Consider the following 18,617-nt stretch of genomic DNA (forward strand, 5'->3'; position numbering starts at 1 on the left):
TCATAAATGGGCCTCTGTAGAATTGTACTTTTTGGACATGCCATTAGTTACATGAGAAGTGGAAATCTTTAAGTCGAGTAATATTTTTCGTTCAGGGAATATTTCGTTGGGAAAGACTTCATTTATCATTTTTGTGAAAATCATCATCACCTTTGAATCATCTTTGAAGTTGACTAGAAAAAATATGTCGTCGCGGACTAACTTGTAAAATATGATAATACATAATAAAAAAACACGCTGTGTTTTGTCGTAATTTATTCAAATAAGAAATAAACTTTCCAAAAATGATTGGAATTTCCGAGATCTTGCTGTCAAAGTCCTGCTGGCATAACTAAAAGCCTGAAATACCATACTCTGTACCAGAGTGTATCTCACGTTTATCATTTTCTACGGCAATGAATTTTTGATATGCGGTAGACATCGAGTCTGTGTACAGACTAGAAATATCATTGCGTGTGTGTTCTCATTTCCGGGGAAACTTTCCTATCGCCGACTTTACAAAGGAAAAATACCAAGAATTTGGGAAGAAGCAACTTCAGTTAATAGTTGGTCAGTCCCAACACCGTAGGGTATTGTTCACCCACGCATATGAACACAGCAGAAAAATATTTTGCCGATATGCTTGGAAAAAAGTAGCGAAAAGATCCGGGACAGGAAAAGTTTTGCCGGGAATCAGAAAGTTTAACCATACTACGGTAGTTCGAAACAGAATCCGGATTTACTGTTTACCAGTAACTCTACTATATCCATTGCATAGCTGAACACACTGATTATTTTTTATGTATATATGAGAACAATTTTATAAAAACAATGAGGCTTAAGGACCTTAAGAATGCCAAAAAAAGTAAGGACAACTTATTGGTTGAATTAGCTAAAATAGGGTTCTAAAACTAAAATACCCCGGTTTTGTCTCAAAAATGAGAACAGGCTTGGATAAATTTTAGGCTCAAAGTGCCAAAATATTAAGAGCAGCTGAAAATTTATTGATTCTTATTAAAAAAAGACGTTTATGGAAACAAAAAGGAACCACAATTCCATTAGCAGATTACATACATTAGTACATATCAGTACCGCTTTAATATGGTAATAAAAAGCTCCATTTTAAAAAAGACATGCGAGTTTTTTTAGAAGATTCACATGTGAGAGTGAATTTTGCTATAATCTGTTGAACGAATTTCAGTTCGCATATCAGTATCATGTATACGGTATAAATGTATGATGTGTACGGTATAAATGTGCACTATGTACGGTATAAATGTACAATGTGTACGGTATAAATGTACAATGTGTACGTTATAAATGTATGATGTGGACGGTATAAATGTGCACTATGTACGGTATAAATGTACAATGTGTACGGTATAAATGTACAATGTGTACGTTATAAATGTATGATGTGGACGGTATAAATGTGCACTATGTACGGTATAAATGTACAATGTGTACGGTATAAATGTACAATGTGTACGTTATAAATGTGCAATCCGTTCGGTATAAATGTGCAATGTGTACGGTATAAATGTATAATGTGTACGGTATAATTATTAAATCTCATCTCAAATGAATCCCGAACCCTTAACAACACAAACCGATACAAACCGATTTTTACGCCGAACGAATTTAAGTCTTGTCTCAAAAGTATGTACACATTTTATTTTTTTAACATTTTCTTGGAACCCATCTACACGTTTTTTTATGAGAACAAACAATATAACAACATAAGGCTTTGATGGCTAAAATATTAAGAACAAGTTTACGGCTTTGCAGACTCTAAAACGTCCGATTTCTTAGGAGAATGGACTTTGGGAAGTATGACTCACAAAAGGTGAAACTAAGAACATCTTAAGAACATCTTAAGAACATTTTTAGGCTTAAAACTCAAGAGGTTCCGAAGGCTTCAAAAATTTTGTATGTTCTCATAAAAAACGTGTACACATTTTGTTTCTAAAGAACAAAGTATATAAGAACATAAAGCGTTCGATGTCAAAAATTTTAGGAGCATTCTAAGAACATTTTGATTTGAGAATTTTCAGGCTTTAACTGGAGAATAACAAAAATAAAGGCTTCAAAAAAATCTTTTTACGTTCTTATAAAAAAAGGTGTAGAAAGAGTCCAGGTTTTTGATAACGAATAGCCAAAGGACCATAAATAAGCCGACTTTTTACCCCGAACACAAATCATATGTTTGGAAAACAAATTTAGAATTTTCAAAAAATGACATCATTTATGAATACAGAAATATATTTTCCAAAACAATTCATGATTCATACACTTACGAAACCATAAAGTTGATTTTTCAGACTCCAATAAATAACCTTTTAAAAGGTCATATTTCTAGACATATGATAATTAAATCTTTCGGGAACTATGTTTAAAAAATTCCCCATTTAATGTTATTACACTCTAGAGTACTCTTTTTATTTAAGAAAAAACTATAAAAGAAAAAAAGGCTTTAATGGCCAAAATAGGAACCCACTAGGAACAAGTTAAGAACTTTTTTGAGGCTATGCGGACTCTAAAACACCTAATTCCTTAGAAAAATGGACAAGAAGTGCTCACAAAATGGTCAAAATAAGAACATGTTATGAACATTTTCAGACTTAAAACTCAAAAAAAGTTTAAGAACATCCAAAGACTTAAAAAAATTTTGGATGTCCTTAAAAAACACGTGTAATCCTTATTCCCATTTTAAAGGTTTTATTTTTACATAAGTGTTCCTGGTTCATATCAGACACATATTTCATATCAGAACAGTGTCTGCGCTGCTTATTGTTATATTGTGATAATATAAGCAAAAAATGTTTTTCTTTTTTCAGTTTCTGACCATCAATCTTGCTCCACATCCGTGTCAATTCAATATCAAAAAGCTTAAAGCAAAACGTAAGCAAACGGTATCACTCTTATTAAAAAACAAATTTTTAATCCTGACGACCCAACATTTTACCATATAAATTCAACACTACCATAATTAAGTTTAGTCTTTAATAAAGCTACAAAACGGGACATTCAACAAGCAAAAGATTCTTATTTCTATTTTTTTGTCAACGAATCCCCCTTCTTCAAACTTTGACTTGGAAATACGGGAAAAGTGCGATTTCCTTAATTAACATCATCCAATTAATTACGAAAGATTGTAATTGACAAGACAACAAAATAAACAGAGAAGTAAAGATATCCTAACTCATCAAGATTATCTATCTGATGAATTATACTCTCCTTTTTTAATAAGAACCAGCAAATCTTTGTTGAGCCTCTACGGTTCTAAAATTTTTTTCAATTTATCCTTTTTTTATTTCTAGAGTAAATTGTGGGTTATCTTTGGCTTGATACCTTATTTTTACTCTTAATTTGCCCAAATTTAAGTCATTCAAGACAGAGGGTTGTTCTTAAATTGTTTAGAGTTAGGTCAAAAATTATTTGTCAAGCAAGTATAATTCCACATTTTAGCGACGATCATGAAAAAATAAAAGAATGGAGTTTAGGTTGAAATAGCACGGCGGACATTGAGCCTTTTAATCGACTAGATTGCGCTGATAAATGGTCTGGTGTAATATGACAGACAATTTTATATGAGAACAGTTTCGATAAACAACATATTTAAGAACAAATAAAGGACATTTTAAGGCTTTGCGAACTCTAAAACACTTAATTTCTTAGGAAAATGGCGCAAAAATACTCAAAAAGGATTAAAAAGTGAAAAGTTATAAAAAAAAGAGCGTGTATAGGGTCAAATGTTTTGATTGCTATGAAAAAAATTGAGGGTTCATAGCCTATACAGTCTTCTAATGACGATTATTTGGTCCAAGTAACGTACAATAAAAATGTGATTGAGTTTCTTTAATCCAGGTCCCAGTCCCTTAAATGAATAATTAAATCCTAGCCAGGCCCGGCGGAAGCAGGGAGACTGGGAAACTTCAGCCTCCTCACTTTTACGGCTGTTCTGCCGGGTATGTGAGCCTAAAACCATTTGTTTAAATTGACCTTAACTACTTGCTAATAAGTGAGGTGGAATATTAACAAAATAGCCAATATAACTACACCGTACCAAGTCGAGTCAAGCCTTATCTGTACATAACGTATACAGCCCATATTAGACTGGAGTCGTTTATAATGCGTGTAATGCAGTAGTAAAGGCGTTATATGATAATACGATTGTTATTCATGATATTCATGACGTAATGTTTTCTTCGGAAAAACCCCGGTTTTTTATACAACTTTTGTCTAGGTTAAATTTGCCACTACTGGCAAAAACCGGGGAAAACATTACGTCATGAATATCATGAATTGATTATCGTTACGGGATTTAGTTTGTATAAACTAAAATTGTTCCTTCCATTACTTTTTCTTTTTGCTTTATTTCTACTATATTTGAATTAGTCGTCTAGCTTGCTGGACTAAGCCCATATTTATGTTTTATGTAGACAGAAATGCTTCATACACCAAAATCAAAAGAACAAAAGACCAAACAGCGCCCATTTGACGTTCATAACGCCCATTAATGTTTAAAAACTTCAAACCCTTAAATTCATTCACTCAAGATTTCTTTTCCAAGCATGTCGAGCAATCCGAGCTGACACACAACGTCTTTTCAACGTTTATCGAACGTTCACAACGTACATGTAACGTTAGATGAACGTTGAATCGATGTTGCGTGCTAGCTGGGATGTATCTAATTGTGCCAACTACCAGTTTTATTGGAACACCAGATAGTACATCCAAAAATAAATAATTCCAAGTTTTTTGCCAAAGAAGAAAACTGTCACAGTTTTATTACTAACAGCTTATAAAGAAAGCAATCTAGACTCGGAAGGAAAACGATCTTTATACGAAAATTTTTAGTGCTTTGTGGTCAGCGAAAGACAACGTTGTTTCAACGTTTATCTAACGTTCACAACGTCCATATAACGTTAGATGAATGTTGAAACAACGTTGTGTGCTAGCTGGATTGTGGTCAGCGAAAGACAATGGGTAGAAAATTCAAAGCGGTTTTTAAATGTCCTTTCTCCGAAGACATAAAAGTATAATAATTTAAGGAAATTAAGACCGATCGGATTGGAATTTAGAAAAAAACCTCAACAATCCTTTGATAGGGAATGAAACTAATTTCGTGTTCTTTATTAGAAATAGTTATTGAAATCCGATTGGTGTTAAAAGGTTTTATTTTTACATAAGTGTTCCCGTTTCATATCAGACACATATTTCATATCAGGATAGTGTCTACCTATTGTTATATTATGCTGATATAAGTGAAAAAAAATGTTTTCTTTCTTCAGTTTCTAACCACTCTTATTTAGAAACAAAACTTTTAAGACGTACCAAAATAAGAAAACAACATAAGGTAGAGACTCTATACGTTTTTTTTTATAAGAACAAGTAAATTTCGGATCAGGCCGGGCTGTTATTAATTTTTTCGAAATTTTCAGGCTTATACTATGTTCTTAAGATGTTCTTTGTTGTGCTTGGTTCCTTTACTAAAATCTGTTGAAACCTGTTAAAAAATCAAGTACTGTCTTAGTTATTTCTTAAATCTGAGGCTTAAATTGTTCTTAATTTGTTCTTAGGTTTTGGTCAACCTTGTGTTCTTAAGAAATTGTTTTAATAAAAAAAGCGTGTATTCTATAAACTTTAACGGTGAATATTACCGGGAAGTCGTTCTATTTAAAAACTACCGTATATGCGGGTCGAAATTAGGCCTTTTAAAATCGGATCCTTATATTGCGTAGAAAATTCAATCAAATTTGGGTAAATTAGGTGAAAAGTTGAACCCTATAAGGATGTATATTTTTGATAAATACTTTTCTATTTGAAGGCAAAAATCGTCCAAAATTTTGCTCAAAAGTCTTCTTTTTTCTTACTTTTTTAAACATTTCGAGTGCACTTTCTTTTATGCATTTGAATCCTTACAGCCGCTTTGGCACCCTGAAGAGGAGCCTCATGGTTGGTCCCCCAGGGGCCCATTTACAGTGATCATTTCTTAAATTTTGTAGCCATGCATACTATAATTAAAAAAAATTCAGATATACGCTTTGAATATAATTTTATACTTAAATTTTATTTCACATACCTAAAAATTCTTATGCTTAAGACCCTACATGAATTCTTAAAAAACAACAAAGACCACCTTTCAATGAAGACTTGAAAGAGTGGATAAAAACGTGATCCTATATCTTTCGTCATGCAAAGATTAAATTGACCACAAGGAAATGTAAACAAGGCTTTACGTTTCGAATTTGTTCTTAAATGTGGTGTACACTAAGTGACCCGAAAGTCGTAATATATTAAGATTAAGATAAATGAAAAATTGTCGTTAAACTTTTTTTTATAAAGAACCAGTATTTTTTATGAGGCTGTTTCTATAATTTTGACACTTTAACAAGCATATGTATATATTCTGTTCTTATATTTCTAGAGAAAAACTACTAATTTCAATCCTTAATTTGTTGCTTAAAATTCAGCCACTCCAGTCTCAGCATTGTTCTTAAGTTGTTCATATTTTTGGTATTTCTGAGCCTTCTGGCTCTTATAAATGTTTGCTTATAAAAAAAAGGTAGTAAACGGCATTGTCTCGTTGAAGAAGTCGATAATCTATTCGAATTTGTTTCAACGTTCAGATAAAACTCTTAAAAGTATTATGGCTGCTTTACACGTTTTTTTATAAGAACAAACTATATAAGAACATAAGGCTTCACTGGCCATAATGTCAAGAACAAGTTAAGAACATTTTTAGGCTTAACCCTATTAATACTAGGCTTTTAGGGGCGGTTCAAAACTAGGGGGGGCTTTCCCTGTACCACCCCTTAACTTTTGATCTAGTGGGTCTTTTTGAATGAAATTTGGCACACAATATCCTTGTCACATAAGGTAACTTTTGACAAAAATTTTTTTTGATGACGTCACTCATCATGCCCAAAGTGAGCAAAAACCGAAAATTTCCTTTGTTCTTATAAATAGCTAATGTATTCTAACAAAGGCTTTAGAAAAAACTTGCCTGGGTTTAAAATGCTTATTTTATCCTAAATATTCAATAAATTACGGTTTAAACGATATATTTGAATAAATTTGTATTGGAAAAGTGTAAATTTTTGTGACACGTTACTGTCAGAAATGTCATCATGCTCAAGGTGTGAAAATTTTTTGGTGTCAATTTTTTTTCTTTTAAGCTAAATAAAAGTTAGAAATTTACAGAAAATTTCATGGCAAAAGCTCTATTATTTCAGGAGCCACTACCAATAATTTGACCTAAGAACAGAAACAGCCCCCCCCCCCTAGGCCGAATAGGGTTAAAACTGAAGAAATTAAGAACATCCGAAGGCTTCTAAAATTTTGGATGTTCTCATAAAAAAACGTGTATCTTTTTACTTTGTTACAAAGAACTCGTTTATGAAAGTGGCTGATTAATGAACAGAGCCTACACCAAATAGCAATTTTAGTTGTACACGTTTTTCTATAAGAAAAGACTATATAAGAACATAAGGCTTCACAGACTCTAGAACACCATATTTCATAGGAAGTCACACAAAAATTCTCAAAATACGGTCAAATAAAAACATTCTTAGGCCTACAACTCAAAAATTTAAGCTCCGAAGGCTTAAAAAATGTTGGATGTTCTTATAAAAAAAACCTGCATTTCAAAATATACCTAGCAAATAAGATCGTCTAAAGTGCCTGTAAAAGGTATATGATTCATCTTTTATGATTCCAAAAAAGCAAATGATAGATTGCATTACATCTATCAATGAAATTAAAAAGAAATGCAAGCGGGTCTGGCTACAAGGTTGCCAATACAGTGGATTCTCTTTAACTCGAACCTCTATAACTCGAATATCTCCTTAGCTCGAACAAATGTTATGGTCCCTTCAGTTAACAATGCCTTTAAACCTCCTAACTCGAAATTTCCTTAACTCCGAACAAATTTGTGTCCCCATCATGCCCCCCCCTCCAATATTTTGTAAAGTAATTTTTTTACCTTAAAAAATCTTATATATGAAATAAGGGTGAAAAGTCGAAAATTTTCTTCGTCGCCCAACCATGGTGGGCGACATATTTTTTTGGCCCCCTCAATTCGATTCGCACGTCGGGGGCCATGCCCATGCGTGAACGATTTATGTAGACTCTACCGTGTTTTAGTTTTTGATTCATAAACCAAGAAAAATTTGGCCAGAAAATGAAAGTAACTATAATAGTCATTTGACGTAAGTTAAACCAATCCAAAAGGGTCACATGTCATAAACGTCACTGGCGGATTTACGACAATAGAGCAAAGTACGTCGAAAACATGTGAAGGAGTGCAGCGCTCGTTAAAAAACAATAAAATTACAACTACATATCTCTCCATCTAATAAGTTCGACATGGTCTAAAACCGCCTATGAATGTATGCAGTATAGGTCAAACAAATGAAAAGGAAACGGTCAATTAATCAAGTTACGGTATGTTTAAAAACAAAAACAAGAAACCACTGGTATCATAATTACACCCCTGTCTCACGGCCCCGGTGGAACTTTTTCCACAGCTATGGGATGAAAATATATTGCTCCAAGCTTAAAACACTCAGCACAAAATAGTTTTGGGGTGCATTTTTGATGGGGAATGGGAATGAAATCAAAGTCGTTACCAGTGTGGCTGAAATTGAAGAGTGTTTTTACCACCGGGAAAAAATTTTGGCCAGAATTTCCAATGAGGCAGGGGTTCCAAGTGGATCTGTGACACAGTTGCTTAGTAATTTATCACTCGGATTTAACGATCATGTACCGATAAATCTGGATCTAGGAGCTGAACCTAGGAGGTGACCTAGGAGGTGGATCTATGCCGCCCTGTCTGTTTTTTTTTAATTTTTGTCAACAAAAAAATAGAGTCGTGTCAAGCGTGGATATTTTAGATAGGTTGTGCACATTCGAAGTGAAAAAGTTATTTAAGAATTTGAATATGGAGATGAAATAGCCCAACGACATTGGAAAATATAACTTATTCTGTGACCAGCAATGAATACCACGTAAAAATTAATGACGGGCCAATGAAATTAATCAAAGACAGTCACGTGATATGGAAAGCACTAATGAGATCAATCATATCAAATAAAATACACCTTTTCGACCGTAGTCACGCGGGCATTTGTTTGTCCGCTTTATCCCACTAGAACCGTCCTAGTCCTTTTTGACGCATTTTTCTATTGTCTATATGCGCGAAAAAAAGGACTGGGACGGTTTTAGTGGGATAAAGCGAACAAACAAATGCCCATGCGACTACGGTCAAAAAGGTGTATTAAAAAAACAAAAACTTATAACGTCTCCTTTGATGATCAGCAATGAATATCACGTAAAAATTAATGACGGACCAATGAAATTGATCAAAGACAGTCACGTGACAGAGCACAGGACCAATGAAATCAATCAAGTAAAATTAAGACTTACAGCTTATCCTTTGATGATCAGCACTCCGTACCACGTAAAAATTAATGAAGGGCCAATGAAATTGATCAAAGACAGTCACGTGACAGAGCACAGGACCAATGAAATCAATCAAGTAAAATTAAAACTTACAGCTTATCCTTTGATGATCAGCACTCCATACCACGGCGGGGAAATGAATGATACACAATGCGAAAACGACAATGATATTATTGAAGAAGACTTGATTTTTATCGGAAGGTTTTGAAACATTGAACATATCCGTCAGTAAGGGCTACCAAATGAAATAATTGACGATTGTATTTCACTTATTATCAAAATCCGTTGCTGTCTTCTTCCTATTGTTTCTAGTATGATGTTGTTACTTGAAAAAAAAGAAAAAAAACTTTTTCTGTATTTCTAAAGTTATTATGTAGCGAGTATCAGTGCTTTTTCTGCGATGGAGACGGTAAGCTTTTGATTTGATTACATCCTGACGGACTGAGGACGATGGTAAATTAGCACTTTTACCGTCCTCGATTTCGCGGGTCAAAAGTTAGTTCGAAATGTTGTTCCAAATCGTTTCAAGCACCCCTCCATCCTCAAAAAAGTACATAAATTCCCTGTTTTCATAAATATAATGGTGATTAAATGTAGAGCTACTTTGAGTTTCAATCCACAGGCTAGAAAGTAAAATTTTCAACCTTTCTCAAGCAAGAAAAAGTGGCAGTGTTAAAATTTGCGCCGCATTTCAGATGACGGGTTGAATCTGACTTTTTCTTTGTTTTATAAAGATATATATTTTTTCGAATAATGCAGTTTTATCAAAATTCTATCCCACCAGTATCAATAATCCAATCGAATAGAGCAATAACGTGTTCAATTATCTATCTCAAAGGCATACAGGAAAACTGGGAGCCGGGAGGCGGGAGGCTGAACCGGGAGCCGGGAGTCGGGAGGCTGAAATCGAAAGTGGGAGGCGGGAGGCGGGAGGCGGGAGGCTGAAAACGAAAGTGGGAGGCGGGAGGCTAAAATCGAAAGTGGGAGGCGGGAGGCTGAAAACGAAAGTGGGAGGCGGGAGGCGGGAGGCTGAAAACGAAAGTGGGAGGCGGGAGGCGGGAGGCTGAAAACGAAAGTGGGAGGCGGGAGGCTAAAATCGAAAATGGGAGGCGGGAGGCTGAAAACAAAAGTGGGAGGCGGGAGGCTGAAAACAAAAGTGAGAGGCTCATTTATGAGGCCACGCACAAACGTTTTTGGTCAAGGGATAGGTAACAAAGAGCTAAGAAAAATCAGATCATTTATTTTTTTAAAACACACACAATCCATCAAAAAAACTATTTCAAATAGTATGTTTATTGAAACCAAGTGTTTTCCTAGGAAGCGTTTCTCTTTATAAAAATAATTTTACATAAAAATATAGCAAGCTTTGTTTCGAAACTGCTGATGCAAGATTTAATTACAAAAAAATATGACATGATAGTTTTCGAGTGTTATATATATTTAGTGCAATCGGCCCTTGCATGTTGGAAATAATCTAAAATCATTTCTTTAAGAAGTCAATACCTTGACAGGGTAAAATTATACAAGTCATGGTAAATAAAGGTTTCATTATACTCATTGTTCACTTCACTTTCTTATAACCTGCGTGGCCGAGTGGATAAGTCGATGAAACGGCATCTCAACTGTAATGATTTTAGAGAGTTCGAATCCTATACGGTGCGACGAAAATTGCGTTATTTTGTCTGTTTTGTCAACATTGATTAAACTTTTTCTGGTTTTATGAGCTCTTGTTGATATTTTTGAAACTTTCTGTTAAAATTTTAAGAAACAAAAATTGGGGGGAGGGGGCAGTCAGGCAAATTGACCGACGCCGCGACGGGTATCTGCGACGGTTAAGGGTATGTTTTCCAATTTATCAGAAATGCACTGTAAGGGTGGAAATTTCAGCAAATCTATGGGAAAAATTATTGCTCAAAAAATCTTGATTGCTCGAAAATCTTGATTTTTTTTGCTCTAAAAGAGTTTAAAATTTGAAAAAATGCATTGTAAGGGTATGAATTTTTTTCTGAACTGTAAGGGTGCGATTCTAAAAGCCAATTTTTTTGCCGCACATACTGTCAATTGGTAAACCCCCACCCCCCGGGAGTGTCACCTCAGCTCAATGCAGTTTGATTCAAGTATAGTATTTCAAAATGGATCAGGTTGGTTAGCGGGTGGAGAGTCAAGAGTCAAGAGTTACAGTATGACTTTCCCTTCTCTTGAAAATCCATTGTTCCAAAACTTTCAACTAAAAAAAATGCAAAAAAATTGGCTTTCGTCTTTTTTTATTATCTTATAAACACTTTTTTCAGAACCACAAGTGAAAAGAAAAGCAAAACTGACTGAATATGCTGCCAAAAAAGTGATTGACAGGTCTAGAAAATGATTGACAGGCCCGGGTTAGATATTTCCGTGAGCAATCTCGTTATATTTATAAATAAACCAGCTGTGCTGGAAGGTCAGCCCGAAATTATAAGAAAGATTAGAAGATAAGAAGATTAAAATAATTAATTCAAGGAAAACTAGTTGTCCCGTATTTTCCAAGGAAAATTAGTTATCGCGTATTTTCCAAGGAAAACTAGTTATCGCGTATTTTCCAAGGAAGATCACTAGACCGTATTTTCCAAGGAAAATCACTGGTCCATATTTTCTGAGGAAAATTAGTTGTTGCGTATTTTCCAAGGAAAATCACTGGTCCGTATTTTCTGAGGAAAATTAGTTGTTGCGTATTTTCCAAGGAAAATTAGTTATCGCGTATTATTCAAGGAAAATTAGTTATTGCGTATTATCCAAGGAAAATTAGTTATTGCGTATTATCCAAGGAAAATTAGTTATCGCGTATTATCCAAGGAAAATTAGTTATTGCGTATTATCCAAGGAAAATTAGTTATCGCGTATTATCCAAGGAAAATTCGTTATTGCGTATTTTTCAAGGAAGATCACTAGACCGTATTTTCCAAGGAAAATCACTGGTCCGTATTTTCTGAGGAAAATTAGTTCTTGCGTATTTTCCAAGGAAAATCCTTTGTTCCGTTCTTTCCAAGGAAAATCAATTTTCACGTATTTTTCAAGGAAAATTAATCATTACATACTTTCCAAGGAAAGTCAATTGCTATAGCTAATTTCCAAAGGAAATCATTTGTGTCGTATTGTCCAAGGAAAATCACAGCACTTTATTGATTTTCTTTTGAAAGAAAAGGTATTTCCCTTGCAAAAAATACAAAATAACTGAAATTCCTTGAGCAATCATTAGTTGAATTTTTCTTTTTGAAAAAGAAGATTATTATTCCCTTGAGAAACACACAGAAAATCAATTTCCTATGCAAAAATTCATACCCTGTCTTATTTAATTGAAAATACAGATTTTATTTATTTTTCTCTTGGAAGACTGGTCAGAATGATGATTTCACAAACTGGGGAGGGGGGGGAGTCTTCAAAAAGTCATGCATCCGACATGTTCTAGTCCAACAGCTAAAAATTCCGATAGGCAATACAAGTTTTTTTTTTTTTAAGAAACTAGTTTTACCAAGCAGCCTCAATGTTTCTTAAGAAATCGGCCTTTTGAGCCTTAAATGTTTCTTACATGTTTCTAAACTTTGTCAAGCTTAAAGGACGCATGTTGATAATACAATAGTCTAATTGACTAATCTACGGTACTTTCCTATCTTCTATATATATTTTCTGACTTTCTCAGGTGTTTCTAACTGTTATGTATGTATATTTCTGGAAGCTTGATTGGAAAGTTCTTAAAAAAAAGAATTAAAAAATGCTATTTTCTCATTCTCAGCCTCAGCATGTTTCTTAGATGTTTCTTAGTTTTTAGGCATTCTGAGCCTCATGTTTCTTAAAAGTGTGTTTCTTAAAAAAAAAAAACGTGTAGAAGCTTGCTCCAGTTTTTCCGAAACCGATTTTGTCTGACAAAAAGTGTCAAAAGAATATTTGTTTCAGAAAAAACGTTATTAGCCTGTCTGACTAGCCAACCAATTTTTAACACTTCAAAGTAGGCGGAGGACCTTGTCCGTCTAGTACAGACTTTTAAACTAAATTTAGGAAAAAGTCTCTCAAAGGGTCCCAAAATCATCAAAATTTTGTCTCTCAAAGGAGCGATTTTCGATTTTTGCTTTGGACATACCTGTCACCCTCGCAAACCTAGTACCTAGTACTGTTTGACATTCTGTTTTTATCTTTTTGAAGGCGTTTTCAAGCTCAGAAAATTATGGTCTGTACCTCAAGACTTGAGGACCGTTATAAAGCCAGGGAGTGCTTGAAAAATCAATGTTTTTGATTAGGTCTGAAATATTTTTGATCTCTGTGGATAGATGCGTTTAGAAAAGAAAAAAAATACACATGGGGGAAACGAACTCTGCATCATCCTGCTTTGAAACTGTTGCTCTACCGAATGAGCTAATTAGACAAATATATGTCGAGAAAGCAAATGTCTTTATATTACCATAAAAAGTAATAAAAAATGACGTAATGTAATTGCGTAAAACATTTTCATTGGCGCATACAAAACAATAGGCAGGATTTTCATTGTTATTTTGTCGATACTGGCGTAATCATTTGAGAGCAGGTGTATTCCGATCAGAATAACAACTAATACTTGCTTAGCGCTAGCCATTAGCGATGCTAGGTTCTAGAAATCCGTTCGGGAATGTTTTGCCGAAAACATAAATCGGGGAAACAATTTTTTTGAACGGAAACGGATGATGGAAAGAGCCGATTTGAAAGCTCAGTGGGCTGACCAAAAAGTAATATACTTGTGGAAAGCCCAATTATTCTACTTTTTCGAATGCTGTGTCATGGAATTTTTTAAACAATTAAATAGAACGGGGTTTCCTCTGATGTAAACAAACCTCGAGTCCTATCCTGAAAATTGACATTGAGCGTAGAAAAAAAGACAAATGAAAGTATACGTGAAAGTATTTTCCTTTTTAATTCATATTTCCAATAATTAAAGACTAACTTGAAAACACCAAGAGTGAAATGTAGCTAAATGCTACATTGAGCGTTGAAAAAAAGACAAATGAAAGTATACGTGAAAGTATTTTCCTAGGGGGGGGGTTTTCACTTTTACGGTACGACGGTATTGGGCCTTTTTACCACCGGTAAATCGGTATTACGAAAAAAAAACGACGGGATTACGGTATTTCATTTTCTACCGGTATCGGTAAATTGTCTGTTTTTTTGTCGGTATTTCGATATTTTTATCAATAAAAAACGGTATTTCGGTATAAAACTATTTACCTTTTAGTTTCTTCGCGAGTTTCATGCAGAAAATTGTTCAAAAAAGATCTATTTAAGATCTATCTATTTCTAAAGTCTATTCCACCATTTAACCAATAAAATTTTCTTGCTCGCTTCGCTCGCACAATCTTGGATGTCCTAATGGCTTATTGTCATGGTGAGGTTATTCAAAATAACCAAAACTTTACGATATCTACCTAAACAAATATTTTCGTTATTTTTCTGCGGGTGCATTTTTTGAATGACAACTTTTGTGATGCAAATACTGCATCCAACGAATGAGTCTAGATAAAATTTTCTCCGTCAGCACTAAATGATATGGTCGTCTCTCCGTATTCACTTATATTGCTACTACAATACAATACACTGATACTGCAGTAACTTAGAGACAGTAGAGGTGGTATTTACTCCTTCAATAATTAGTAAAAGTAGGTAGTTCTAAAAACATCTTGTGCAGCATCGAACGATTAAAAAATAATTCACATCATGATGCACATGATGCGTTTTCAGGCAATCTAGGCATTCTAAATTTTAAATTTTTTCTTGTGCGAAACTCTTGGAACGCCGCACCGGGTACGGCAGGTACGTCACTCGCCGTACCATATTTTTGCCAACAAATGGTCAGTGTTAAATAAAATCAAACATTGTGAAGGCATACTTGGATAACAATAGCGTATTAAGGCCGTTTTTCAATAACAAAGGAGAGCGAAAATTGTCGAAAAATTTTCGCGCTCGCTTCGCTCGCGTTCTTATTTTCCATTTATTATTTTTCCTCCCATTAGCCAAATTCTGGAGCCGCTCGCTGCGCTGCAGTTGATGCGCGTGTCGGGACAAAAATCGAGGCGGAAGCCATTTTGTTTACATTTTTGGCTGGGGAAGCACTGCAAAACAGTGCTTTTTGAGTAGATTTGGTGATTCTTGGGAAGAAAGAAGAAGAATACTACTTGGAACCAACATCAAATGTATTGGAATAGACTTCTATCATACATTGGAATAAAAGACAATACTTTTTGAACATAATGAATGTGTGAAACTTGCTTTTTTCTTTACAAACTTCACTCGAGTAGTTTCGTCGATTTCACTGCTTTCGAAAGCTGTTGATGGAGACTACTAACTTGCAGAAGTAACTTTATATTGGTGCAAACAATGACTATAATAGCTTCACAAACATTCCCTATCATGGAATTCAGCTGAGAAAGTTTTTTTTCGATCGCATTGAACAGTTTTGATATGAGAGAGATATCCAAGATATAGGCTCATTCAAACATGCCATCATGGTTTCACCCATCCCTTTAGATAACAAAAATTTCATGATTCATTTTATTCATCTCAAAAATGACTGAAGAGACACTAACGGTCAGATCGGATTCATCACTGTGACTGCGCTGAGGGATAAACTTTACTTTAACTCTCAAAATTTTGTCGTTGAATCTTCCCAGTCGTCAAAGACCGAGTTATATTTATAAACGTGACTGATTTTGGCGTATGTTTTACGTGCAGGTTTTGATTGGATCCAGGACAAGAAAAGGATAAGCGAATCCAAAGAAAGTGCCCAAAAATTCTGAAATTTTGGAAGTACCGCAAAAAATTGAAATTACCTTATGACATTGACATGATTGTGTATATCATATAATGGATTGTTATTGTTTTGGATATCCGGCATACCGTCAACGGCTCTAACTTGGGACGAGTGGTCATATCATGGGATGGTTGACTTTCTGAACTTTTTTTTCACTGTTAAATCTCTGTTGACAACAAGTTTGTTTTCTATGATTTGCGACTATGTTAATTAAATGACTTTTAGTTTTAATAGAGGTTCGGTGAAATGATTGCCGAATTGATGCCCCATGTTTTGTCAGACTGTCCCAAGTTAGAGCCCTTGACGGTACAAATCCACTTTGTGGTCATTGCATTTTCAGGCAAAGTTATGATGCCTAAAGCACTGCCTGAAATTATTAATTTCGCATAGCGAAAGTATTACGATAGTCTTTCTATGTATGTATGTATGTATCGAGAAAATTTTTGGGGCGCAAATTATGGCGTGGGCGTTTGACTGCGGGCGTACTACGGCCAATATTCTAAAGGTGGACTCACTCACAAAGATAAAAAAGTGATAAAAAACAGGGCTTTTCTTAATAAATAAAATACGCTAGTGCAAGAAGTGTAACCAAGCATTTGTAAACATTTATAGTGAGAACTTTTTAATGGCTGCTTGATTTGATTGCACATTTTTGTTTTGAAACTTGCTGCTGCTGTATAAATTTTTATCATGTTTTCTGGTCTTTTGTAGAGTGTTTAAAGAGGTTTAATATTCGTTTACTACTAAGTATTTTATGTTTGTGTAGTTAGTGAATGCACCAATAAATCAATTGATCATGCTCAGTAAGTAGTACAAAAAGAGTTAATTTTCCACAACAACAACATTATTATACCCTCTCTTCTCTTCTTCACCAAAACTACAAATAGCACAGGTATGATCTTTTTTTCCTTTTTTCACCAGATAGTTATATGTTAATACCTAGTGAAACCAGTTGTGACAAACAGTCAGTTTTAGAAAGTATTTCTTAGAAATGGGCCATTCCAGAAAATTTTTGTTACCCTGCCCCTGTCAGACGACGTGCATTTTTTCATTTTTTCTAGCCTTGGAAATAATTTTTCTTTTTCAGTGGTGGTCAGAAATTCCGATAAAAATCTATGTACTTTTGCAAAATGCATCGGAAATTCCACTCTTTTTTGCCTTTTTTAATTCAATTGCCTTGGAAATTTATACAATTTCTTCTCTCACCTTGAAAATTTCGAATTTTGGTGAAAACTTTTGCCCTCTGAAATCCTGTGTCGTCCGCCCCCTGTTACAGACACATTCTGGAATGGCCCAATCATGTCAATTGAAATTCAATAATCATTTTTGTATTATCGAAACTACATTGTCATTGTATATACCGTGATTTACGGTGGGTACGGTGGGGTGTACAGCAGATTTCAAATTAACCTATTTTCTCCGCCGTACAAAGGACATTTTAGATTCAGCCCCACCGTACACCACCGCATAATGTACAGCGGTCCCTTGTTAATGATGACAATTTTTATCCGAAGAAGTTTGATTGGTGTTCGATGTGTTGGTTAGTAAAAGTTCCAGTCTTTTCTCCCTGATGGGATAATAGATATTGGCCCGCTCTTTAAGGTTTAGCGTGGGCGTCTGTTAAATAAGCCGTCGGAATGTAAAAAGAATGGAAACAAGGTAATAAATCAAACTAATCAAGCTTCAATCAAACTTCACCGATCTTGATACACCTTTTGCTAATTAGGATTTTCATTTTGAATCATGGTACCGTTGTTTGTATAAGATTCCCATTTCTGCACTAAGATTCTTGTTACTTTTCTGGAATCTTTCCCCTATAGATTGGGGAGGGTTTGTTTAATGGGATGCCGTTTTTAAAGCAGTTAAGTTAAGGAGTCAAAGTTTTCTCGACCTGCTGTCCGGGGGATCAAAAGTCACAATGTCCAGGGGGGTGTAAATTTTCAAAAAATGTTATATCCTTCACCCCCCCCCATATTCAATTTTTTTCTGGAAAAGTCAATTGATTTTGATGGTGGTGGGCCATCATTCATATCAGAAAGTACCGTAAGTTGGTCTAATGTCGACATCCGTCTTCTAATTTCGACATCCTTCTTTATAGATAGGAATAATAAGAAGGTCAAAATCACTGATAGTCTAAAGATTTTTCCTCTCATCGCGCTAATCAAAGTCAATCAGCGATTCCGACCTTCCTCAGTTTCTATTGTTCCTATCTCTAAAGAAGGGTGTCGAAATTAGAAGACGGATGTTGACATTAGACCAACTTACTAGTATACAACAGATTTTTCTGACTAGCCATTTTTCTCAGTTTTAGATAAATTCTATTGTTTATAGAAAGAAGTTGATATAAACTTTGCGCAAGTGATAGAAG

The 18,617-nt window shown here is 34.7% G+C and overlaps 1 protein-coding gene across 1 annotated transcript in view; it reads right to left on the bottom strand.

Annotated features, from left to right (window-relative positions):
* LOC136822990 (adhesion G protein-coupled receptor E2-like) overlaps window positions 1–9,772 on the bottom strand; it is a 68,481-nt gene extending 58,709 nt beyond the window's left edge. Inside the window, exon 1 of the mRNA XM_067079297.1 lies at window positions 9,538–9,772. Coding sequence (XP_066935398.1) covers window positions 9,538–9,664 — 127 coding nt within the window. The 5' untranslated portion in view covers window positions 9,665–9,772. The remainder of the gene's footprint in view (window positions 1–9,537) is intronic.
* Between the last annotated feature and the right edge of the window lie 8,845 nt (window positions 9,773–18,617).

This window comes from Clytia hemisphaerica, unplaced genomic scaffold, assembly GCF_902728285.1.
Source record: "Clytia hemisphaerica strain Z4C2 unplaced genomic scaffold, Clytia hemisphaerica genome assembly, whole genome shotgun sequence".
NCBI classification, from domain to species: domain Eukaryota; kingdom Metazoa; phylum Cnidaria; class Hydrozoa; order Leptothecata; family Clytiidae; genus Clytia; species Clytia hemisphaerica.